This window comes from Polyodon spathula, chromosome 8 (genome assembly GCF_017654505.1).
Source record: "Polyodon spathula isolate WHYD16114869_AA chromosome 8, ASM1765450v1, whole genome shotgun sequence".
Taxonomy (NCBI): Eukaryota; Metazoa; Chordata; class Actinopteri; order Acipenseriformes; family Polyodontidae; genus Polyodon; species Polyodon spathula.
Genome location: NC_054541.1, coordinates 15,016,759 through 15,043,641, shown reverse-complemented (window position 1 = coordinate 15,043,641; position 26,883 = coordinate 15,016,759). Strand labels below are relative to the sequence as shown.

The window sequence follows — 26,883 nt, the reverse complement described above, 5'->3', positions numbered from 1 at the left end:
GTGTTTAAAAAAAGCCCAGGCAACAGAACTCGGCTTGCGTGTGAAAAACGAAACGAGAGAAAAAACAGCGTGTGCAAAATAAATATAGTTTGAAGAAGGTAACTCTACAACCAGGAAAAATGCCAATAAAGGGTGGAGTGGTGTGCATCAAGTATTTGCTGTTTGGTTTCAATTTTGTTTTTTGGGTAAGTGGATACTTATAAAATATGTGTGTTTTTACAAAAGCGTGTTATATATGCAGTATGTTTACAAAAGCATCATATTCTGTCTGGGTATTTGCTCGTGTTCTGTTGTTTTGCTAGCATACCTGTATTTTTATTTAATTGTTATTATTTTAACGGCCTGTATCTAGAGGAACTTATTTGACCTTCTAAAACAATTAACTTTTTGGATGCCGATTTGATATAAATATTTCAACTAAACTGTAGTTGGAGTTTCTATATCAATGTAGGAAACTAACTGGAGCAGTGAGGAGGGAGGACCAGTTCCAGGTGGTGACTTGGTTTGATTTGTTTGAGCGTTGCTGAGTTACAATTTCAAGTGACCTTTGATTTGTAACACGACGCAGTTCTGTTTACCTTTGCCTGTTGTGGTGTTAGATTTTGTTTTCATCTAAATAACAAAAAACAAACAAAAAAAAAAAGCTAGCAGCTGCTAGTTTTAATGTTTCAAATCATAAGAACCCAACACACATGCAACAGCTTTTGTCGTGCTCGGAAACCACGCCCGTCTATCAAAGTAATAGTTTACCTGATAATACATTGCTTGCGAATGAGGATGGACGTATTTATCTTTGTGCAGCGCTTTCGTCACCTATAAGTAATTACATATGGCTAGCTTTAAAAAAACAAAAAAAAACAAAAACAAGAACGCAGTAATATACAAACATGTTCTTTCAAAACATTATCTAGGCAAATGTGCACAGATGGTTACTCTCGGTCGAGCTATAAATAGGAGCATTTAATCCAATTATATCAGATCACTGCAACCTGGTGAGTTAATAATTCCGATGTTACGCAGATTTCTGTATCCCCACAGAATTCTGTATCACCTTAGATTTGACGCCTGCATAGATAAAGATCGCTTTACGCGAACGCTTGGTGTATCTGAATAGTATTTACATGTAATAAAATCAAAATACGTTTTAAAAGAGAAATACCGTTTTATAACGTTACTTTTAATTTGTATTCAGCAGCGCATGAGGCTATAGAAAGTCGGTGGTGTTATATGTGCTATTTTATTTTGCTACACAATTAGTTTGGTCTTGTTTTCAATATTTGTTGCAAACTGCAGCTGAACTCCGTGGCAGTGCTTGAGAACACAGCGGGACTCTGGCAAGTGAATATCGCGTATCCGCGTCCAGCTTTGAAAAACTGCATCTGCACAGGCATGGAATCATGCCGGGATACAGCAATCTGCTTAACACCTGGCTGTGCTTAAATTGATGGTAATTACCTTCATTTTGTAATTGGCAACTGGCGGCATTTGTTTTGCTGCTATGTTTTGGAAGTCCTGTGAATTGAGAGTGGGTTTATTTCTAAATCCGTATCCAAAATACGTTTTTAAAAAGTCGATTGGAATATTGTGGAGCGTTCTGGCCATAATAATGATTGCTGCATTTCAGAGATACGGATTACGGACTCTAAAATACTGTTTAACGTCTTATATTTATAGCCGTCTGTTTACGTCACTATTGCGTGCGTACCCAATTTCTATGTTATTACAAACTGAGGTGTGTGTTATTAAACTCCAAACCAGGAATGGATCAAACTGTTCTGCAATGGGAGTCTTATTTCCACCCCTGTTACTGTATACACTACATACACTATCACTGTATACAATTTCAAAAATAGCTTGCAGGGTTTATAATATATATATATATAATTAGTGTATGTGTGCGTGTTGATTTTATAACATGGTAAATTAGGATGCGTGCAGTGTAGGATTTAATCTGAGACAGTCAAGCTTTTAATACTATCCGGGGGCGTGATTGTCTCCAAGTACTCTTGAGGCATGGAGTCACAGCTGTTAGAAGACACGTGTTTGGGAATTTCCATTTTTTAAAGCTGTGGGATTTCATTTAAAAGGTAATTATGTGCTGTTTCCACTGAACTTTTACCAAATCCAGGCATGGAAATAAGGCTCCCGTTACATAGCAGTGGGATTCCTGGTTTTGCTGTGAGTTTAGTAAGACAAACCTGGGCTTGTTTCACACAGTTTCTGTTGCGTTTGTCTTTGCGCTGCTAACCATTGTCATTCTCTGAACTTGAAATGTCTAAAGCCCGAGACAGACAGGCACAGTGTGGCACCGCTGGGCATTTTCACGGTGTGGTAGTCTGCACTTGGACACGCAGGAGCGGTTTGCACTACGCAGTAGAGTAGTTGTCAGTACCAAATTGTAGGTGATGTACTCAAGTATAATTTACATTATGGCCAAAAGTTTTGCATCACCTAGTACAATATTAGGATGCAGACCAAAATAAAAAAAAAAATTGATATTGTAGTTAACATCCATGCAATCTAAGAAACTACAAAATGTTATCTCAAGTCTACCAGAATCTACTGTAGTAGTACAGTGTTTCATGTTAGATTTAGAAGTGTCACATTTTTCAATTTTTGGAAAACTTCAAAGAGATTCAGTATGTCAACGTAACAACATTAATTCTGTAGGGCGTGATGCAAAACTTTTAGCCACAGCTGTAATGCCCCCGTACAATCTACTAAATAAAAACACTGGTTTATTTGTCAAAGTTGTTTTTCTGTGATGCAGACAGCAAGCAGTCAGAAAATATATTACTTTACAGCCAGTTATTTAGTAAAAATAGTAGTGAACTACAGAAATAAAAAAAGGCTAAATGTGATAACTGTATCAACTTGGCTTCAAGAAGGATGCATATCAGGGGCGATATGTAAAATACTGACTTGCCTGTCCTTGTATGAAACATGGGAGTGATCAAACACTTCAGGGAGCTTGAACACCTTCGTAGACAACAGTTTCATTCATATGTTTTCCTGGCAACCATGTGTTGTCAGGACTTGGCTGTGATTGGTTAATCCACCAATGGTCAGCGAGGCAGCCAGGAAAAATCTATCTGGATTCAATTTGAGCGTCACCGTGGGACTGACGGTATCATCCCACTCAGATCTGTCCAACACCATACGAAAGCAAAGGTAGCGATACTGGCGGTGAAATGCCCCGCGTGCCGCATCTGTCTGTCCAGGGGATTAACACAGTTGGCTCGTATCACAAACACAGTTGTAAAAAACGGTGAAATAAAAACATGCACAGGAACTGCAACAAGAGTCCCAAGCGCGTAAACAACATTTAACCCTTCTCGTCTTGGTTACTTCTGCGGGCACAGTAATTATTGCTATGACGGCAAACAGAATTGATTTGTGTTCAGTAGTTCCACCAAGTAAAGTTTAAACACAGCCCTGACTGATGTACCATTGCATTTGTCTTTGTCCTCCCTCGAGTTTGGGAAGAAATCATGATAGTTATTGCACTTCAGCAAACCCTATTGGTCAGATGTCCCATGTGGACTCATGGATGGCAATGAGACTCCTGTTGCATAGCAGTTTCACCCATTCCAGATTTTACTATGAGCTTGATTAGCCACAGTGTATATGTAACAAGCTCAGATGTGTCTATAAAACTCATAGTAAAACCAGGAATGAATCAAACTGCTATGCAGTGGGAGTCTTATTTCCATCCCTGATGTTAAACCTTGTCTATTTTCAGTGAAGTACAGAGACCAGGGAAAGAGGACACAGTAGAAAATTATGTGAAGACAGATTTTTTTTTTTTTTTTTTTGGTTGCTGTATGGAATGGGTTACCAAGTCAAGTTGTTGATTCTGAATTACTGGGAAGTAGTAATACTAAAAGAAAAGTATAAAACTCTGTCTTTTGGCTTCTGTTCCACCCAAGTTCTCTGTTACTTAATTGGTCTAATTATTGATAGCTGTTGCAGGCGGCCAGGTGAAAACAAATTCTTTTGCATATGCTACATTTATTGTGGCCGCTAAAGTCCCTCTTTAAGGCAGCTGAACACAGTTTCCACATGGGGAAATGCCGATTTTGCCTGCAATATGGCTGACCAATGTTGCAAATCCTGTAGATACTGACTATGACCAGTACATTGGAATTGTTTTATTTTTTTATGCTTTTATTTTGTATTGCTGTTTTTCTGAATGATTTTGAATGATCTGACTCTTTTTGCTGATGATTTTGTAAAATGTTGCCTTCTCCAGCCAGGACCCCCTTGTAAATGAGAGGTACATCTCAAGGGTGATATCCTGGCTAAATAAACACATTTAAAATTTATATTCAATATCTTAACAATGGCAGGATCTGTTGATAAAAGGTCAATTTGTGAACAAAGATCTGAAAAAGCAAACTAGTCTCGTTGCTGTCTGTAAGGGCATATTTGAATGGCTTCAAGATATTTTCAATCCACCACCATCTAGGTGAATAAATTAGATTGCTCAGTGCACTGTAAAACAACCCATTGCATTGTTCAATTTAAATTGCTTTAGACGTGCACCAGAAATTACCAAAAAAAAAAACCAAAAAACCCAGGTGTAAATCGGTAGTGCATCACTCTGGCACGCTAGATTCGTTCCAGTCCAGGTCTTTATCCTAAATGTACCTGGGCAAAGGCGACCCCGCACAATATCGGATGGTCTTCACTACAATGCAAAAAAGTTTTTAGTCTCATCTCCCCAAGAGGGGACAGAATCTGTAACGGCAGTACATCACACCACAGTGGTCCAGATTACAAAAGGCTGCAACACTTGAAAGATGCACCTGTTTCCACTCCAGCTCCGTTTACATAACCCACATCAACAAAAAATAGCTTTTTTGTTCTTGTCCTCATTGGTGAGAATGTTAGGATCGTTTTAAGGCTTGTATCAAGGGGCTGAGAATGACACTTTCCTTATTCTGGTATGATGTGCTGTCGAGGTCTTGTAATCTTTTATACCAATGTCTGCCTTTTTTAATCTTTTGGAACAGTGTGTAAGTGCATGGACTGTGAGTATGATTATCTTGGAAAATTAGAAGGATCCAGAGGGAGATCTGGGAGGATAGCAAGCTGTACTGGAGAACAGTTACAAAAAGAAAGAAGTTTTGAAGAATGATGTAACCACAAGTTAGATATAAAAAGGCTTATTTAGACTTTGGTTAAATCTTGGAATACTCTGTTAGATTAGGTAAAGCAGTAAAAGATTAGAGATAACCAAAGTCTGTGCAGGGATGGAAGTAAGAATCCACATTTTTATTCATCCCTGGTTTTACAATTACTTTAATAAGACATACCTGAGCTTATTACCTATACACTGGGGCTATTTAAGCTCATAGTAAAATCTGGAATGGGTGAACTGCTGTGCAACAGGATTCTTCTTTCTATCCTTGAGTCATCATGGGACGTCTGACCAGTAAGGGTTGCTGAAGCGCAGTAACTGTCATGATTTCTTCCAAAACTCGAAGGAGGGCAAAGACAAATGCAATGGTACATCAGCCAGGGCTGTGTTTTAAACTTTACTCAGTGGAACTACTGAACACAAATCAAGCTTGTATTAAAAACTGGAATAGGTTTATTGAAGTTAAAATAAAAATAATGGTCATGCTTGTACTGTTTCTCAGTAGTAACTCATTTGGTTCCTCTTGTATTATTGTGTCAGTGTCACATGTCATGCTGGTCTAATTTCCATGACTTGTGCATTGTTTGTGAAATCGACCATGGTGCTTCTGGGCTCTCTGGCTCCAATATGTTTTCTCTGCTGTGCCTTGCTTTACCAGGCTTTGAGCTGCATCAAACTGCATTTAGCTGGTTTGGAGAACCAAACTACTACATCCGCCAAGCAGCCTCATTCCTTTTAAATCTCTTGACCGTGTGGCCTTCATTTTCAGCCTTCAGCCAGCTGCACACACTTTGCAACCTTCCCTTTTTGCAAGTCCAAATTGCTAATAAGAGAAGAAATAAAAATGAAAAACCAACAGAATTTTTGAAGAACCTGACGAGTACCATCTTGCAGTGGAAGGGTTTCTTGCAGTAGTTCCTGCAGACCAGACGCTCTCCTCCTCTATGTAAACAAACGTGCTCTTTTGCTCCGCACCCATCCTCGTTTCAATGGCCTTGATCTGTGGCACAGCAATTTTTGCACAGCGTTACCAGTGCTTTAAATTCTTATGTATTTAGATAGAAATGTTCTGATGTGAATAACTGACATTCCTGATTTTTTTTTTTTAAACATGTCCCTTTATTGTACACTTAACTTTTAACCGTACCAATCACATTCCTACAGCCAAGCTAACAACTTTCCATCCTATTTAATTTTTCACTCATAATTGGATTAGATACTGTAATACCAAACCAATAAACAGTTAGTGATATAGCAAGGGTTTTCAACCTTTTTTTGACACTGTACCCCTTCTGTTGGGAGGTTTCAGCTAAAGTACCCTTTACAATTTTCTGAATTGTACCAATAAATGCCATTTTATTTAATATATCATTTTTTCAAAGCTGGTTTTAAGACAGCATACCAAACGGTAGCTTCATTCTTAAAACTTAATTACATGTCTAGCACAGAATTAAGACAGTATTTAGGATTTTGGAAACGCTCATATTCAATTTCTATTCGGCAAAGTCATTGTAAATAATGCAAAATAGTCTGCACTGCAGAGATGTTTCACGTTACCATTTACTTCCCACCTCAGTATAACTGTCTGTCTTTTTTTTTCAAATGTTTACAGTATCAAAAACATTAACCTCAAGATTAAACTATAATAACAATAATAAACTTTTTTTTTTATTTAAGCCTGCATAAACATTCTCCAAGGGACTCTGTATAACTTTCTGTCACTTTGCAGTTTCTGTATTTTGTGTTTTCTTTCGTATCCGTTTCAAACACCGAAAACATTCCAGCTGTTGCTGTTACTATAATGTAGCCGTGGTAATAAGTAAAACAAATCTGTCGAAGTGTGAGTGTTGTGATTGATTGTTATTTATGTTTGCCAGAGCATTTAGACTTATAAAAAAAAAAACAATGCAGAAACATTGCGCTTCCCTGATACGACAAGTTGAATAAAGCAAAGATCGTGAGCAGCACAGAGCATTCTTTAGGCACAATCGCCAGCTTTACTTAATCGAAATCGCGCATGCGTAACCGTGGATGTGACAGATTGTGGTGTTTGTCGTCTCCCCCCACCCCCCCATCAGCTGTTCACTTTGCTGTTGCAATGTGATTAGCTAATTTCCCATTATTGTGATTATCAAGAGGTTTGATTTTTATCTTCTACAATATTTTAAAATCTGTATGATTCGTAGTATTGTAGCAATACAATATTGAAAATACCGGAGTAAGCGATAATTGCGGCAACCCTAACTGACTGGCGTTCTACCTCATAGTGGCGGATCAGTGTTACAGCACATTTTAATACAAATACAGAATAAAGAACAGTCATGAAAAAGAAACATACCATTAGTTCTGGGCTATAGACTTATTGGTACATTAACCCTTTCCATATTCATTTCTATTGTCATTGGTTAGAATTGTAATGACATCACAACACTCTGCTATTTCTTAAGACCGGTAGGCAAATCATTCCAATGTGCGTGTTATTATGCACGTAGCTGTATTAATAGCCTGTTGTCGTCTGTGTTTTGGAGCAAGGCTGAGGTATAACAAGCTTCCCCACCATTAAGAAAGTGTGAACGTTTTGAGTTCTCTGCAGCTGGTTGTTCACAAGCTTTGCTAGAAACAAATTACCAAACGGTGCTTGGAAACATTAGAACATGTTTTGATTTCAGACTGTTTGAATATGGCCCATTGTTTTGTTTTTAAGTGTCATAATAGTAATTATAAATCACATGCCAAAAATCAACCAATCACAAAATATAATGGAATTGTGTTTGCCACAATGCCATTATATTTTGTCCTGTGCACATGTAACAGCAAAGTGCATTAAACATATTCGGGTTTAAATATGGCACAGCTAAAGACCAACCCGGCAAACATTGTGTCTGACTGACCAGTGTTTTGTAATGGCCTGGTTTTTTTTAAACCACATTTTAAATGTGGCGGAGAGCAGGTGGATATAATTCCCTCAAGGTGAATGAAGACGCATGACGTACTTGGAGCATGGCTGGGGGCAGGAGCAGGAGGAGGGAGGCTGTTAAGATAGTGGTTTGGGTGTGGCTTTTTAACTTCAGCAGGAAACAGAGCACAGGGAACCAACCATTCGCAGCTCATATACAACTACAGCAGGACAAGCCAGCGTGAGCTGAGAAGGCACAAGCAAATCCTTCTTTTAAAAATCTCTGAACCAAAGGGAACATGGCCGTGAAGGGAGGGACAAACTGCATCAAATACCTGTTGTTTGCATTCAACTTTATTTTCTGGGTAAGAGTCTCTCTTTTTTTTTTTTTTTCTAAAAATGCAGTCCATGAGTCTTCAAAGAAGTCTTTAATGGTTGAAGGTTCATAATCTCCCATACAAGAATATGAATTGGATGTTTGTTTTAGGAGTTCTAGGGGTAGACTGTTCCACACCTTCAGTAAATACAAGCGTAAAAGTGTTTGTTTATTAGATGATGTGTTACTGTAAGTGTGAAGAGTCAGAGTTGTTGCTGAATGACTCTTTGAGAGAACTCACGGTCAATCAGGTATCGGCATGTCTCTTCCAGATCACCACAAATATATTGGTTCTTTTATTGTCATATTTTGTTCACCGGTCTCTCGTAGCTGTCTTTATTTTACTGTGTGTGGGCAAGTTTTTGACTTTGAATTTCTTGTTAATGATTTACAGGTTGTGAAATAGCTGACAAAATGAATTGGGAGTTGAAAAATGTTCATCTTGAATAAAAGCTGAGCACTCAAGGGTGTAAGGTGACTGACTCTGCTTGGGTGTAGTCTTTCTGAATCAAAATCATACCTGCATTGTTAAGGCATCATAGACATCGCAGGTCGAGAGACTTTAGTAAAAGAATATGGTTGTGTTGGTGAAAGCAGACGTTTAAGGTAAGACTAGTTGAAGCCAGTTGTTCCAAGTAAAACACATTGCTCTCTTCTAAACCTGCTGTCTTGTTTAGCTGCCTCGTTCTCTGGTCTTTATTTGTATTTTTTCTTGCTTGCAAATCCTTGTTGGCATGCGCTGTCCTGTTTGACTTGGCAGCTGATCCAGGGGAATTCTCGAAACTGCAGGAGGGGAGGGACTAGAACAAGAGCAAGAGTTCTCTAATATAACTGAAAAAACAACTTTTACTATCGCTTACAGTAAACCCCTAGGCCAGGAAACAAACAGGGTTGGTACAGTATGCAACCCACTCTACCTATCTTTAACCCCAATCCAAGTACTTGTGTGCTGAAGAAACAAATGCAGGTGTGTTGACTGGAATGGAGGATCTAAACACCACCACGGTTTAAAATATTGAATAGGAACAAATCTGTAATGTCTTACTTTCACAGACATGCAAACAGTTAAGGGGCTGTTAGTTTCTTTTAATGATTTTAAACTGTAGTGTTGTTTGGACTATTTGGAAATATGACCCTATCGCATAACAGTTTCGTCCATTCCAGATTTTTTTACAAGCTTGGTTTAGCCACAGTGCGTATAGGTAAGGAGCTTTGGGTGTGTCCAATTAAACTCCTGCAATGGGAGTTTTATTTCCATCCCTGCTGTTTGCAATACAAAAGCTGTAACAGAATGGTTCTAAAAACATCTGAAAACCATTATCTTGCATGATTTCACTAAGGAATGACCCTGTGCCATGTTCAGTGGAGAGAGTTGTTTTTATTTAAAAGTCTTGCTTAGCAAGGTTACCCAACTTTACAGAACTCTAATGTGAGTGTAGCTTCGTAAAGAACTCTGTAGTTTTAGGGGTTTTTCCCCCTCCAATACGAGTAAAGAAGAGAAACCCATAATTGCATGACTGTAAACAGCTACAAATAGTCCCTTTAGTGGCTGCTTTCATGTTTCACTGCAGTGAAAACATTAGGATGTGTATCAAAATGAAAGCCTAGAAACTGCTGTTTGTCCATCATTGTTTTAAATTGATCACATTTACACAAAACTTAGTAATTCCTTAGTTTCTGTCATCTGTGTTCTTCTTCTTTCCTTGGCCTTCTGTTCACTCTGCGTTAAGCGGGCCAGTTTATTTACATGCCGCAGTTCTAGCTGTAGGATCCCCATTGAAGCCTGCTTTCCTACATACAAACTCAGAAATGCTCTGTTGACATACAGTACTGGCACAAATTATGGCAACAACTAATGATTTACACCAGGACTAGTGGGGATTGTATTGCCCATGTTTCCTCACTCAGACCCCTTACTAAATACCCCGGTATCTCTGAATAGATCATCGTGTTTTTATTTATTTATTTTTTTAAGAAGCTACATATCTTAATGAACAAGACGTCCTACAAGTAGAGTGGTCCCCCCAGAATGTTATCCTTTTTCCAGGAACACAGCACAAAAAATGGACAATACAATCCCCACCCCCCTAGTCTTGTTGTAAATCATTTCTTGTTGCCCTCGTTTGTTCCGGTACTGTACAACCTCCAATCACAGTACTGCATTTTAAATTCCAATACTCCATTCAGCCAGTCGGAGGAGTTTACTTGGACAGTGCAGCCAATTAAAATAGCACTAGGCGGCTTCAGTAACGCCTGCCTGCCAGCAGGCAGTTATATTAGTTGTGTCACATCTATTTAATAGCCGCGCATGCAGAGATAGAAGCTTCATGGGAAATTGCATTTAACCAAGAGCCAGCATGAGGTGACAGTACTGCTAACCAGTGATCTGAGCCAGGCTCGAAATCTCTGTCTTGCACAGAGCCACCTCTGACCATGTGGGATTCAAAAGGTCTACAGGTTGTGTTGTATCTCAGGAACTCAAGAGAAGGGTAATTTGGTTTTATTGAAGCAGAGTACTGCTGATCAAGATTGTAAATGAGCAAAACACGTGCGCATATATGTGTGTGTGTGTGTGTAATCAGGGTTGCCAACCATCTGTAAATTTACGGACAGTCCATAAAAAAAAAAAAAGAAGTCCCAAAATGACCTGTCCGTAAAAAACTAAGAAATCACACGCAAAATTAAGATGAAAAAATGGTACTTCCTGTTTCAAATCCTGGTGTTCCTTTTAATCAATCCAGGAATTGCGCTACCCACTACATCATGCAAGCTGTGGTTTTTTGCAAATGTTATCACTTCCACACTTCTCAGCTGTTAATCTGATATAAGCTAATATCAGAAACAAACTATCCATACACTGGAGAGCTTACTGACTGTGAAAATGATTACCGCAATGGTTAAGTGTTGGGTTTCAATGTATGATCACACACAGGACCATACTGAAGACTAGCGCTGCTCATGTAAAATAGCCTAGGTAAGTAGCTACAATGTTTTGGCTTCTGCCTTCTTCAGCTAGCATGGTAGAAATAGTTAGGTAGGCTAATTTTGTACGGATATAAATACTGTAGTATTCCTGACAAGAACAGAAAGAATGTGATGGAGTTGAGTAAGCTAAAGAACCATTACTTGTCCAGGTAGAAACATGCAGTTGGGTCTGTTTTTAAGGACCTGCCCTTTGCAAAAATGGTTCAGCGATCCCAGTGACTGAATGACCTGTCCTTGAACACGTTCCTGCGGCATGCTGTCTATCTGGGGAGCTCGAGCCAATTCCTGCTTGGAATTGGGATTAACATAACCCTGGTCAAAGGCCAGGAATATTCCCGAATCTGTGGTGGAACATGACAGTACTGGAAGCTGCAGTTTGTTTTGTTATTGTGGCTTGATTTTTAAATGATGGTCCAAAAACTATAGCTACTGTATTCACTAGAAAATGTAAGCATTGTCCCAATTGAGTAATGATTTTGGTTTTAATTAAATACATAAAGTATAGAGAACTGACATTGTATCCCAAGATGTTAGAGGGGGAATGATTTGGCTTTTTGAAGGGCCTCTTGAAGGAATACTTTATAACACATCTGTAATCGGCCTTGAGTAATCTTGTTAGAATCATTGCTTAGAAAGATTGGCAAGCATGGCAAAAAAACAGATTTCATTACAGTTTTCTTTTTGATCACATGTAAATATTCAGGACGGTTTACATTGCATGTTTGTGTTTTTTTTTTTTTTTTTAAAGCTGGACATGTACAGCCATAACAACCCACAGCCTGATGGAACTAACATTATAGCACAGGTGGAGTTGAGTGCATAACCCTGTGTTAATGAACTGTCTAGGGCATGTGTTCCTCATTCACCAGTGGTTACCATGGTGACAGGCTTAGGTTGATTCATGGACACAGACTAGCTGGCTTGTTTTACGCACTGTTGCGTTTCCTCCCAGATAACTTTCAATCTTAATGCAAGTCTACAGGAAAGTGAACATGCAATTCAGCCTAAATGGGTGTTTTTAATGCTGTCGACAGGGATGGCTGCCAGTGATACTGTTGGATCAGGAAGAGCAAAGCTGCCCTTAATACCCCATTCATCAGTTCACCCCCTCTCTGTACTTTTAACCCTCATTGGGTCTGTTCTGTTCCCCTCCATTTGCCTGCTTCCTTTGCCAAAAGAAAATCTGATGCAAAAAAAGAGGTAATTCACGCTGTTCATATAAACACCAAGCTTATCATTATTATATTAGATTTATGTGTTTTGTTTGGCCTTTTTGCTAGAGATTAGTTTTCTCTATTTTTGTAAAGAACCCTGCATGCTTGTATCTACAAGAAGGATATTACCTAGATCACTGCAGTATGGTATAATAGGAGATGCAAATCCACATGAAAATTTACCACAGTTAAAGCACAGCAGTGTGTAATACAGTACAGTCCATAGAGTGATGGTAAAGCAGGTAAAAGAATGAGAAGCTTTGTATAACCATGGGGGGAAAGCATGGTAAAACTGCAGATTTACTATGGTAAACTTAAAGGGTAGAAATGGTGCTCTTTGAAGTGAAGGCAATCGGTCAGTCTGGTCCAATGTGCCTTATAGATTCAAGCTCTGATAGGAAAGGCCTTATCTGAAGGCAGATCACAAAAACAAAGAACTACCTTTGAGAGAAGAGAATTTTCTTGAGCATTGTTGTTTAAAGGGCAAATCGTCAATAACTATTAAATGCACAATGTAGCAAATAAAAAAATAAGGCAAGAGTCTAACATAAATGCAGGCATTGAAAAAGACTTCTAGGAGTAGAGGCTCCTGCATTTTTTTAACTCACTGGCTGATAATGCAGTGTTCCAGTTTCTGAACTCGGGTGAGCTGTTTACCTGCAAGCCCTTCATTCCAGTGCTTTCGGTTTAGCTGTGCTGCAGAGATGGAAATAAGACTCGTATTGCATAGCAGTTTCACCCATTACAGGTTTTAATGTAGCCTACTTAAATAATGCAGACATTCATTTTAAAGACATAAGGATTGTAAGTGTTAATTATTTTTCATCCTCCAATTGACTTTGAAATAACTGTTTTTTTATGTATTATAAGCTACTTTGGGCTGTGTGGTTCCTGCGAAATGTGCACACACCTTTGCCTTTGGGCTAATTACCAGCCAGGCGTGTGTATTTCATAGGAACCACATGACCCGTCGTGGTCTATACCTTGCATATTACTAACAGGAAAAAGACTGAAATAAAGTGGGTGCAATTACTTAAACGGAATAGTTGACTGCCTGGTTAATAGCAGACGTAAAAAAAAAAAAAAAAAAAAAAAAAACAGTAAAGCAAGATAGTAAAAGCGATAAGGTTTAATCAGGCTGCAAAACACACAGCTCCAGTGCTTTTTAACCATGTGTACTGCACAAGACAAAACAAAAGAGCGTTCAAATGAAATACATTTGTATAGAAAAATACAGAAAAATGGACAGCAAGATGAAAAATAGTGTGGGTTTTTTTGGCAAAAAAGATATTTATAAATAACATGAACTGAATGACAGTGCACTGTAATGCAATATATTGGGATGCGATGGGTAATAAATTGACTTGTTTTTTACACTTCAAATGGCAAAAAAACCCAAAACTTAACAGTATCGTTGCCCTTGTGCATCAGATAGTCTGCCCGTTGCTGCTGTTTAAATAATAAGGCACAAAACTGCGATCCACAAACAGATGAGAATTTGAAGCATATGTGGGAGCTGCTGTAAATCAACATCTAGAAACAAACATGCTGTGCCCCTTCCTGAGTGATAAGATCTGGCACTGTCTAAGCTTGTCCAGTCTGCTGTATTGCGACAGAAACTGGATAGAGGCAGCGAACCAAATATGCAGGCGGGCCTGTATTTGCATAACAAATCCTCCGCTATAGCTAGCCATTATAAAATGTGTGTGTTTCCTTAGGGCATGTTATCCATCAGGCATCATGTTTGCTTGCATTATGTAGTAAGCACCTTACAAAAGGACAAGGTTGCATATATTCAAAGACTAATGTTTACAATCTAGTTGTTTTGTTCATAATAAACCTCTTTGCTTATTTCTGTTTTGGCAGAAGTGTTTATGAAGAGTATGACCTGGTTTCTGTATATTCCATATCCTATCAATGTTTAACTAAAATCATCATTTCTTTTTTTAATACATTACCAAGTGTGTCAGACTTTGGAGGAGACGAGGCTATCCTATAAATTAATCTTTAACCCTGAGGTAGATAATTGAGTTGTGCATGAGTATTTAGCCACTATGTGAGTAAAATGCAACATTGCCTCAGTCAATAAGTACAGCACATACTTTATGCTACCTTATGGGCTCTGCATTATCTGCAGCCTTACGTTTTAACTGTAATGTTACTTTGAACTACTGTATAAAAACTTGGATCTTACAAAAAAAAAAATATTGTTACTTGTATTATTGACCACAAACAATGACTGTGAAGCAAACAGACAGATTATTTTTTTATTCCAACACTGCAGATGGAATGTACTTCACAAAATGCCTGCATGCACGTACTATATTTTTATAAATAATCATTGAATTCCTTATTGATTGCCTTGCTGTAGCAATGCAAAGCATCCTGACTCTCTTTGCCAATAGTATAACATGGTGCTTCCCTTGGCTGTTTCACCAGAAGAAATATGTGGTTTATTGCCAAAATATGAGTAAGGAAGAGCTCTTATTGCATGATTTTGCAAGACTTCATTACTGCGTCAAAATAGACTCCATGTCTGTATGACAGCATTCTGCTTGCTCTTTTCAAACTGTATGTGTAATACATATATTCAAAGGCTAGTGTGAAGGATCTAGTTGCTGCTTGTGTAAAACACTTTGGGTTTGTTTTTCTATCCTGTTTAAGCAGAATGGCACATAGAGCACTCTGCTATCTTGGATGAACCCTGCTGTCTGTGGTAATGACCCCCCCTGCCCAGTTCCTCTAGTGGATTGATTCCAGAACTTCATCTAGTGACACTCCTCTCCTCGCTGTGCTTTTCCTAGGACAAGCACCTATTCAAGTTAATGTTTTATTGCTGCAATTGCCAGTACATTCCTCATTACCAGACCACCAAACTTTGTCATTTGGGGCTGTAGACCACACCAAAGCCTGTGAAGCAAAACTCATTTAGACATTGAGAACTAGTGGAAACGTTTGTCAAAGAATTGTGTACTTTTCTTTTAGTATTGCTACATCCCAGTGATTCAGCATCGACAACTTGACTTGGTAACCCATTCCATACACCCACATATATATATATATATATATATATATATAAAAATAAATACATTTTTCCCTGGGCTCTGTGCTTAAAATATTGACAAGAAATAACTTCAGGGATGGAAATAAGACTTCCATTGCATAGCTTGTTATCTATACACTGGGGCTAGTCAAACACATTAAAACCTGGAATGGTTTAAACTTATGAAGTCAGAGGCTTATTTACTTCCCTGAATTGTGTTCTATGCTCAATAGGTCAATTTAACCTTTAACGGCGCAATACTGTTATAGCACATTAACGTTTTGACATCTGTTTTTTAATGTTTCTGTTTTCTGACTCCTGATTTGTACAGATCAATAGGCCGTAATGCTTTGTTGCAACCCTGCGTGTGTGTGATTGATTTCTGGAAATAGTGAACCAAACTGGGATGATGTATGTTTTGGTTGTCTTTTTTTAGTAGTCCATAATAACGAAGGGTTTGTATGTTTGCTCTGAAACTGTAGCACTGAAGTTGTTTAGATTTTATAGCATAAGAGTTATTCTCCCATCATCTAGGTAAAACGCTTTTCCTTTTCATCTACGAAGTTAAATGTAAGTCAGTTTGCTTTTCTCACATCTGTTACCAATTTCTATCAAATGTTTGAAGACAAGCCACTCCTTGGGCAGTCCAAGTGGAAATAACCCTGTGTGAGCTAGTGCTGTAAACAAACTGCTGAGACACACAAACTACAGTGACAAGGAAATCCTCGCAAATCTGAGCATCACACGGTGCCCAGCAACCTTCAGGGTATGTGCATGGCATGAAGTCAGTGTTTTTATGTATTGCATCTTATCAGCTTTCCAGTGAGGGTAATGTTGGTGTTAACATGCTGTATCATGAAGTCTGTGTAAATCAACTTTTCTCCAAATCCCACTCTTGTAAGATTCCTATAGAAAACTTTTAATCTGCACATGAAAAATTTATTTTATTCTCTCTTTCTCTCTCTGTCCAGCTTGCAGGGACAGCTGTGCTTGCTGTTGGCTTATGGCTGCGCTTTGACTCCAAGACAAAAGCCATCTTTGAAATGGATACAAACCCCACCACATTCTACACAGGTGAGACTTGGAGAAACCCAGAGGGGCAAGGAATGAGCAATATCCTTTAAATTCCTACCTTGAAAATTTCCGCTCAGTAATTTAGAATCAACAGACACTCCTGTGAAAATATTAGCCCACCTTGTGCTTTAATCAGGCATCTTAAACAACTTCTGAAAAGTCTCATGCATTTTACTATTGATGGCTGTATGTTCCTTTTCTCTTATCTCTATTTTAAATTCGCTGCATGTGTGGCCTATTAAAATCATCAATTTAATTATACAATCACTAATTTGTCTATTTTGACAATTTATCAAGATTTTCAGATACACGGTTGGATTGCATGTGCACAACAAATCAAAACCAGGTCAATGGGGTGTACTAGTAAGTGAGCTCTCTGTTGTAGTTAAAAATCAAAGACTAGAGAAATACCAGAACATATATCCTAGAATAGCATTGTGTGTGCAGCTAACCTTGCGTACCGCATTTTACACACATGAGATATCAGTACAACAGCCCAATGGATCTGAAGCAGTTTGCAGGGCTGTTGATAAACATACAGGTATGCCTTTACCCAAATGCAGATAGCATGTGAAATGTGGAGGCTCTGTTTGAATGAGCACTTCCGACAAAGAGAGACTGGGCAGTTCAACCTGACACCTTTAGAATAAGTGTAATAGCCCATGCTCTTGGGAAATGCCTTTTTCCATTTTTTTAATTTATTTTTTAAGCTTAGGGGTTTCTATTTAAGTGCCTAGGGTATAGTTTGTGTTAAAGGTTTCTAATCTGTTGACTAGCTATGCTGTAGAGCGATTTGCTGAATCCCCTTCCAAATGTATCTTTTTTTCTTTCTGTGACTATAAGACGTTTAGCTAGCCGCTAAAGCGAGTGAGCATAGTTGGGCCGAATGGCCTGTTCTCATTGTAGAATTTCTTATGTTCTTTCTTTTTGGAGATGAAAGGTAAAAAAAAAACCCACCATTTTATGAAATATATCTTGCTGCCATCTTAAATATATAAATATAATTTTTAGCGATAGAGCCTGTCAATGCGGAATCTACCTTGTGGTAGATGACCGCGACTGGAGTTGTGTCCCTAGCCAAAGGCTTATATATATATATATATATATATATATATATATATATATATATATATATATATATATATATATATATATATATATATATATATATATATATATATATATCACACACACACACACACACACACACACAGCTCTGGAAAAGATTAAGAGACCACTGCAAAATTATCAGTTTCTCTGGTTTTACTATTTATAGGTATGTGTTTGGGTAAAATGAACATTTTTGTTTTATTCTATAAACTACTGACAACATTTCTCCCAAATTCCAAATAAAAATATTGTCATTTAGAGCATTTATTTGCAGAAAATGACAACTGGTCAAAATAACAAAAAAGATGCAATGTTGTCAAACCTCGAATAATACAAAGGAAATAAGTTCATATTCATTTTTAAACAACACAATACTAATGTTTTAACTTAGGAAGAGTTCAGAAATCAATATTTGGTGGAATAACCCTGATTTTCAAGAACAGCTTTCATGCGTCTTGGCATGCTCTCCACCAGTCTTTCACATTGATGTTGGGTGACTTTATGCCACTCCTGGTGCAAAAATTCAAGCAGCTCTGCTTTGTTTGATGGCTTGTGACCATCCATCTTCTTCTTGATCACATTCCAGAGGTATTCAATGGGATTCAGGTCTGGAGAGTGGGCTGGCCATGACAGGGTCTTGATCTGGTAGTCCTCCATCCACACCTTGATTTACCTGGCTGTGTGGCATGGAGCATTGTCCTGCTGTAAAAACCAATCCTCAGAGTTTGGGAACATTGTCAGAGCAGAAGGAAGCAAGTTTTCTTCCAGGACAACCTTGTACTTGGCTTGATTCATGCCAAAGCTGCCCGATTCCAGCCTTGCTGAAGCACCCCCAGATCATCACGATCTTCCACCACGTTTCACAGTGGGTGCGAGACACTGTGGCTTGTAGGCCTCTCCAGGTCTCCGTCTAACTATTAGACGACCAGGTGTTGGGCAAAGCTGAAAATTGGACTCATCTGGGGGTGCTTCAGCAAGGCTGGAATCGGGCAGATTTGTCTTTGTGAAGGACGCATGAATCAAGCCAACAACACAGCATCTTTTTTGTTAAATGACAATATTTTTATTTGGAATTTGGGAGAAATGTTGTCAGTAGTTTATAGAATAAAACAAATGTTCATTTTACCCAAACACATACCTATAAATAGTAAAACCAGAGAAACTGATAATTTTGCAGTGGTCTCAATTTTTTCCAGAGCTGTGTGTGTGTGTGTGTGTGTGTGTGTGTGTGTGTGTGTGTGTATATATATATATATATATATATATATATATATATATATATATATATATATATATATATATATATATATATATATATATATATATATATATATGATAACATGTCACTTTCTATAAATATTTTTTACCTTTCATCTGGAAAGAAAGAACATAAGAAATTCTTTAACGATAATCTTTTTGTTACAAAAAGTTTTTCTTTTTTTCCTTAAAAAAAAAAAAAAAAAAAAAAAAACTAACTTTAAAAGGATATAAAATACCTGGAACTTCTGACTATTTCGCCACTTTCACGTTAATCCTCGGCGTAACAACTGATTTATAGTTCCGCTGAGGAAAATAGTCCCTAACATAATTAGAATAGAAAAACGACACACGTAGAGAAAACATTATTATTAAAATTATTATTTGTTTAACATATTTATTGGGGTCTTAACCTTTCTTAGTATAATTTATCTGGACACTACTGAATAGTCTGTGTAGTATTGAGTCGGACTCGAAACTTGTTGTTGGAGGCGGGGCATCATTCAAGCAGGCAGGGAGTGGATTGGCTGGTGTGGAAAGAACTGAAACAGGGTTGGCAGTTTGACTGGCTATTTTTGAGGGAGTGTGTTTGGATGACAGAATTGTGGACCAATCGTGTCTTCCCTGTTGATTTGGTGTCCTGTCACGGACAGACATGATTTCCGTTGTCTCTAGACCAGCGTCAAAGTATGTTTATGTAGTGTTTTTATGTTATCAGATTTAATATAATATTTGTGGGTATACACTGTATAACGGACAAATTCAAAGTTTATAATAATAGGAGCATGCTATAGACCGCCAGATTCAGACAGTGAGCAAAATAATCTGTTATACAATGACATTAGAAATGCGTGTAGCAAAGGAGAAGCCATACTAATGGGGGATTTCAACTTCCCCCATATAAAATGGGAAAACCCGGTGGGGAGCACGACGGATGAAACTGAAATAGTGGAAATGACAAATGACTGCTTCCTAACACAATTTGTCAAGGCACAGTCTAGAGGGGAGGCATGCCTTGATTTAGTCTTTTCAAATAACGAAGACAGAATAACTAAAACAGAGGTCAGAGAACCGCTAGCAAACTCAGACCACAACATCGTCTCATCTGAAGTGCCTTTTAAAACCCCAAAAGAAATGACTAAAGATAAGGTTTACAATTTTAGAAAGCAAACTATGAAGGTATAAAACAGAGACTAACAGATAGTAGTAGATTGGAGTAAAATAGAGAAAACATCCACAGAAAAAGGATGGCTGTTCTGCAAAAATGTTGAGGCGCAAAACAATTACATCCCTCAAGTAGACAAATCTAAATGTAAAACTAAATTGCCAAAATGGTTTAATAGATCAATTAAAAAAAATATTCAGCCAAAAAAGACACTTTACAGAGCATTAAAAGGACCAAAAAGAAAGTACGTAGAAAAGGTACACGGAACTGCAAACGCAAGTCAAAAAGGAAGTTAGAAAGGCCAAGAGAGAAATAGAAATGAACATTGCTAAGGGAGCTAAAACCAATTCCAAAATGTTTTTCCAATATTACAACAGCAAGAGAACATTCAAAGAGGAGATTAAATGTTTAAGAGATACAAATGGCAAAATCGTAGATGAAGAAAAAAAAATAGCAAATATATTAAATGATTACTTTTCACAAGTTTTTACGAAGGAAGATACTGACATGCCCCACATGTCATCCAGTTCCTATCCAGTTTCAAATAACTTTAGCATAACTGAGGCAGAGGTGTTAAAGGGACTAGGGACTTAAAATAAACAAACCTGCTGGGCTGGATGAGATCCTTCCAATAGTACTCAAAGAAATGAAAGAAGTTATTTACAAACCGCTAACCAAGATCATGTAACAGTCTCTTGACACGAGTTGTACTGACAGACTGGAAAATTTCAAAAGTAATACCAATCCACAAAAAGGAAACAAAACTGAACTTGGTAACTACAGACCAATAAGCCTGACTTCTTCTATTATATGCAAACTTATGGAAACTATAATAAGATCCAAAATGGAAAATGACCTATATGGTAACAGTATCCTGGGAGACAGTCAACATGGTTTTAGGAAAGGGAGATCGTGTCTAACTAACCTGCTTGATTTTTTTGAGGATGCAACATCAATAATGGATAATTGCAAAGCATATGACATGGTCTGTTTAGATTTCCAGGAAGCTTTCGACAGTCACGCATAAAAGATTAATTCTCAAACTGAATGCAGTAGGGATTCAAGGAAACACATGTACATGGATTAGAGTGGTTAACATGTAGAAAACAGAAAGTACTGATTAGAGGAGGAGCCTCAGAATGGAGTGAGGTAACCAGTGGAGTACCACAGGGATCAGTATTAGGTCCTCTGCTCTTCCTAATCAACATTAATGATTTAGATTCTGGTATATTAAGCAAACTTGTTAAATTTGCAGACGACACAAAAGTAGGAGGAGTGGCAAACACTGTTGCAGCAGCAAAGGTCATTCAAAATGATCTAGACAAGATTCAGAACTGGGCAGACACATGGCAAATGACATTTAATAGAGAAAAGTGTAAGGTACTGCACACAGGAAATAAAAATGTGCATTATAAATACCATATGGGAGATACTGAAATTGGAGAAGGAATCTATGAAAAAGATCTAGGAGTTTCTGTTGACTCAGAAATATCTTCATCTAGACAATGTGGGGAAGCTATAAAAAAGGCTAACAAGATGCTCGGATACATTGTGAAAAGTGTTGAATTTAAATCAAGGGAAGTAATGTTAAAACTGTACAATGCACTAGTAAGACCTCATCTTGAATATTGTGTGCAGTTCTGGTCACCTCACTATAAAAAAGATATTGCTGCTCTAGAAAGAGTACAAAGAAGAGTGACCAGAATTATTCTGGGCTTAAAAGGCATGTCATATGCAGACAGGCTAAAAGAATTGAATCTGTTCAGTCTTGAACAAAGAAGACTACGTGACGACCTAATTCAAGCATTCAAAATTCTAAAAGGTATTGACAGTGTCGACCCAAAGGACTTTTTCAGCCTGAAAAAAGAAACAAGGACCAGGGGTCACAAATGGAGATTAGACAAAGGGGCATTCAGAACAGAAAATAGGAGGCACTTTTTTACACAGAGAATTGTGAGGGTCTGGAATCAACTCCCCAGTCATCTTGTTGAAGCTGACACCCTGGGATCCTTCAAGAAGCTGCTTGATGAGATTCTGTGAACAATAAGCTACTAACGACCAAATGAGCAAGATGGGCCAAATGGCCTCCTCTCGTTTGAAAACTTTCTTGTGTTCTTATTTCGTGTAGATTACAATGTTAAGGGAAAAAGCCTGTATTTGTGCACTGATTGGCTGTTCACACTCAATTGTTTTTGTATATATATATATATATATATATATATATATATATATATATAATTTGTTAAACTTGTTCCGCATAGTTATACTATGCATTTAGCATGGTTTGCCATGATTTTTAATATGCTGTGCCATACCTCTAGTCTTTACAATTGTAGTGTTTACTTTTTTTTTTTTTTTTTTTTTTAACATGCTTTACCATACCTCGCTGCTACTTTTTTTTTGTGTTTTTTTTCCAAATGTTTGCTGGAGGAGGAATGAAATTATTGGAAACTGCACCTCCCAACTTGTTCCATCCTGGGCCTATTGTTTACAATACCCTAGAGATGGAAATAAAACTCCTATTGCATAGCAATTTCTCTTCATTAAACTAGGAGTGAGTCAAACTGTTATGCAATGAGTATTCTTTGCAACCCTGTACCGTGACACGAAATGGTCTTGCTCTAATGATTGTCCACCTCCCTCTGGAGAACTGGTTTGTCAACATTAGATGGCACAGCCCGACACTGATAGCAACGGCTCGGGGCACAAAGAATAGAGGCATTGTGAATTTTTTTTATTTTTTTTTGTCTGTGCATGTGGCAGCTCATTTCTGCCTCTGCTTGTTGACATTTTTAGGCGCACAGCACCCATACTGGAACAGCGAGGGCTAGGCTATGCTGAAAATCTTAATTCTAGCTAGAAGCGATATAAAAAAAAAAAAAGGATCCTGTGGGAGGTGTATCTGGGGTAGTGATGTCAGCATGCATTTTTAGAGAGGAATAATATGATGATCTATTTCAGGGAGCGTTCTCCAAAAGCCATTTCAATACCTCCTAATTTTAGTCAAATAAAAGTGGTGTGCTGTTAACCCATTTTGTATGCAGCAGGTGTCTGGTCTGTCTCTGCAGTGCCGCTCTGGTTGATTTATGTTGTGTTGTGTCCAGGTGTCTACATACTGATTGGCGCTGGGGCTCTCATGATGGTCGTGGGGTTCCTGGGGTGCTGTGGTGCCATTCAGGAGTCTCCCTGCATGCTCGGCCTGGTAAGGATTCCTATGCGCCAACAATTGGCTCCCCCTTCAAGAATTTGCATACCCTTATAAAAATGTCCCACAGCAAAGTGTAATGAAGCATGGTAAAGCACAGGTAAGCATTGTAACGCACATCATAGTGAGAGCATGGTAAAGTTTTACAAGGGTACCAACCCTGACCGCAAACAATTTCCAAATGGAATATCAGACAGGCATTAATCAACTGTAATCAATGCACTGAAAACACTATTTTTGAAAAGCAATGTAAAAAAAAAAAATAGAAAAAAAAAAAAGGTTTCTTAGGAGGGTCCTAGTGTATCCAGACCAGACAGCAGAATTACAATTCCAATTAGTTAGAATTATGTGGCAGTAATTAGTTACACTAAAAAGTAACAAACAACTACATAAATAACATGTTTACACTCTTTATTCTAAATAACCCAGCAATCATTGCAGGTGCAAATGCAGAAACGTGCTTTGAAACGTTTGTTTTTCAAACAAATGTAACGACCACTCTGTGTAAAAACCCAACATGGAACTGAATGCTGAAGTTTGGGAAGGAATGTGACTGAACTGTTATTGACCCTTAGCTCTGATTCAGATCACGTTCCCTGTTCCACCATGTGTGGGGTTTGTTTTTGACAGTTGACATGGCAGTCACATTCGTTTCTAATTCGTTGCTTCTTTGATTTTAGTTCTTTACTTTCCTGCTCCTCATTTTTGCCATTGAAATTGCAGCTGGAATTTGGGGCTTTTCCAACAAAGACAAGGTAAGAGTCCTTCATCAGGTAGATTATTGGGCATTGTTCAAGCGAGAGGGGTGGGGTGGGGGTGATACAGTGTGTTCTGGGGGGGAAAAAACTGTACTGATGTAAAACGGTAATGCAGCTTGCAAAGTATTTATATTGTTTAAAATGAATTCAAAAAAGTAATTTTTATATCATTTTTACATTGATTTTAAGGTTTGATCTTTTTGTTTCCCTCCCATTTAAAAAAAAAAAAAAAAATTAAAGGTTGTTGGTGAGGTAGAAGAATTCTACAAAGAGACGTATAAAAACTACATCTTAACCAGTCAGCCAGCCTTGAAGGAAACCCTGAAGGCTTTTCAGCACGGCGTAAGTATCAGATATATTTTAACATTCAATTCACCAACATGTTCCAGTACTGGGGCCAAAAAGAAACCCATGTTTCCAGTCGTGGTGCAAAGTGTTTTCAGTAAACAACATCCTACACCACAATGGGATATACAAAACTGGCCCGGTCAGAAACTGACCTTAACAGCACTAGAACTTGGACGAGCGTCGAGAGACTGGCCTGTTGTGTTTGAAGCTCGGCTGATGTTTGTTTCCAGACTAACTCATTTGTTTATGTCTGGTTTGTTTTCAGCTGAATTGCTGTGGGATTGGTGGGACTCTGGAGCCTCTTGTGAGAGATACCTGCCCTGAAACAGATGGCATCCTTGCGACATTAACTATGCAGGTATGTATGTTTAGTTTGTACAGCTATGGCCAAAAGTTTTTAGCATATCCTACAATTTTAGGGGTGAGACATTGATTTTAAAAAATGTAAACTATATGAACATAATTGAAATTTAGTATTTAACATCATGTAATCAAAGAAACAACAAAATGATATTGCAAACGTCTACCAGAAGCCATTATAGTAGTACACTATTTCATGTTAGATTTTTAAGTCACATTTCAAATTCATTGTCACATTTTTCCAGTTTGGCCAGTATATGGAAAAACTACAAAGCGGTGTGTAATTCATATGTTAACGTAACATTATTCAGCAGGTTTCATTCGACTTTAGCAAGATTAGTTAATTCTATAGTGTGGTGCAAAACATTGTCAGAGTTGTTCAGTCCAGTGCTATAGAAGCAGATTCAGGACAGAAGGAGAAGACAGGGGTATCGAGTCACACTGTTGAAGCTGAATCACTGGGCTCCTATTAAGACCCCAGTGATATGAATACAGTGGACATCAGCCCATTCAAAACTTCAATTTTAATTATTGCATCAACCAAAAAGATGATGCTGCTGCTTCTCTTTCATTTTATTTATTATATGATTCATTTTTCTTTCATATCCAGTCCTGTCCAGCTGCCATTAACGAGGTGTTCAACTCCAAGCTTCATATCATTGGAGGTGTTGGAATCGGCATCGCTGTCATCATGGTAAGGGGCTCCAGTTCTTCAGCACAGAAACCCTGTGTGATTTTGTAGCTTAACGTGGAAAGGGGTATGCATTTAATTTGTGTGCTGTTTAATATCAATTCTGACAAAAGCACAAGCCAAAGTTTATTTAAATCAGGGTTCGTAAAGGGCCGCACAGTTTAATATTATAAGTGAAAATCTTAAGATTTTAGCCCAAGATCAATGTGCTGTTTCTGGGAACCCTTTCAGGAGCTGCATGCTCGACCCTGGACTAAGGCTGGAGTTTCTTATTATAGAAATTATACAAAACATCCTGTGTACTTGCAGTAACAAAAAAAAAACTTCAATTTCAGTGAAAAACTTTTGATTTTAGGCCCCCCCCCCGCATTGTTTAAGTGTAGGTTTTTACATTCCTTTCTACTAAGTGTTTAACAGCTCTGGATGACTTGTAATAACATACAAGACACTGGGGTCTATTTTCATGCTCTGAATTCAACTTTCACTAAATACCCTTATTTTAATTATTTAAAGTATGTTTATCCCTGAATGCAAATGCTATCAAATCTTGACACTAACTTAAGCATAAAAACAACAGTGCCCCCTTTGTATTTCATTGTCTGACTTTCAGTACATGTGAATTTACTGAATTTGTGGATCTCCTGATTTACTGAATTTAATGAGGAAGCATATTTGTACTATAAATCTGAGCCTTAACCTGTTGTTTCTTTCTCTCTTCCTCTGCCTAAACCCCCTCCCCCCCTTCCCCCATCTCCTTGCAGATCTTTGGCATGATCTTCAGTATGGTGCTGTGCTGTGCGATCCGCAGGAACAGAGAGATGGTGTAAACATGTCTGCCTGTGTCAATGCCTTGCTGTTTTGGACGGGACGTTTGTTCGTTTCGACTACAGATCTGAATATATATTGTTAAGATTTAACTCAATTTTGTAAGCAAGCCTTTGTCTACTGTCAAACTATCTTATTTTGTAACTTTATGGGTCTATTTTTTAATTGTGTGTTCTGTTTGGTGCGTGCAAGATATTTGCATGTGTTTTTTTTTTTGTTTTTGTTTTGTTTTTTAGCTAAGATTAAATGTTTGATTTGAGTAACTTAAATACAATGATCATTTTGATTTTTATGCAAGTAAAAATTTTAAAGTTTAATATTTTTTATAAGGGAAACATTTGATTTGTAGGATCCAGGAAAAAAAAAACATGCTTAACTTTCAAACTGCTGCTGGACTGTTATTTTAGAACATATTAAAACATATGCAAACATA

At 37.8% G+C, this 26,883-nt stretch overlaps 1 protein-coding gene across 2 annotated transcripts; it reads left to right on the top strand.

Annotated features, from left to right (window-relative positions):
• Positions 1-26,883, top strand: LOC121319502 (CD9 antigen-like). Of its 2 annotated transcripts, none has more exons than XM_041256989.1 (8): positions 1-185; positions 16,629-16,731; positions 23,368-23,465; positions 24,149-24,223; positions 24,467-24,568; positions 24,840-24,932; positions 25,545-25,628; positions 26,387-26,883. In XM_041256989.1, the coding sequence occupies exons 1-8, from the start codon at positions 120-122 to the stop codon at positions 26,450-26,452; spliced, it is 687 nt and encodes a 228-aa protein (XP_041112923.1). In that variant the 5' UTR covers positions 1-119; the 3' UTR covers positions 26,453-26,883. The 2 variants fall into 2 exon arrangements, with proteins under 2 accessions (XP_041112923.1, XP_041112922.1); XM_041256988.1 differs by lacking the exon at positions 1-185 and adding an exon at positions 8,212-8,404.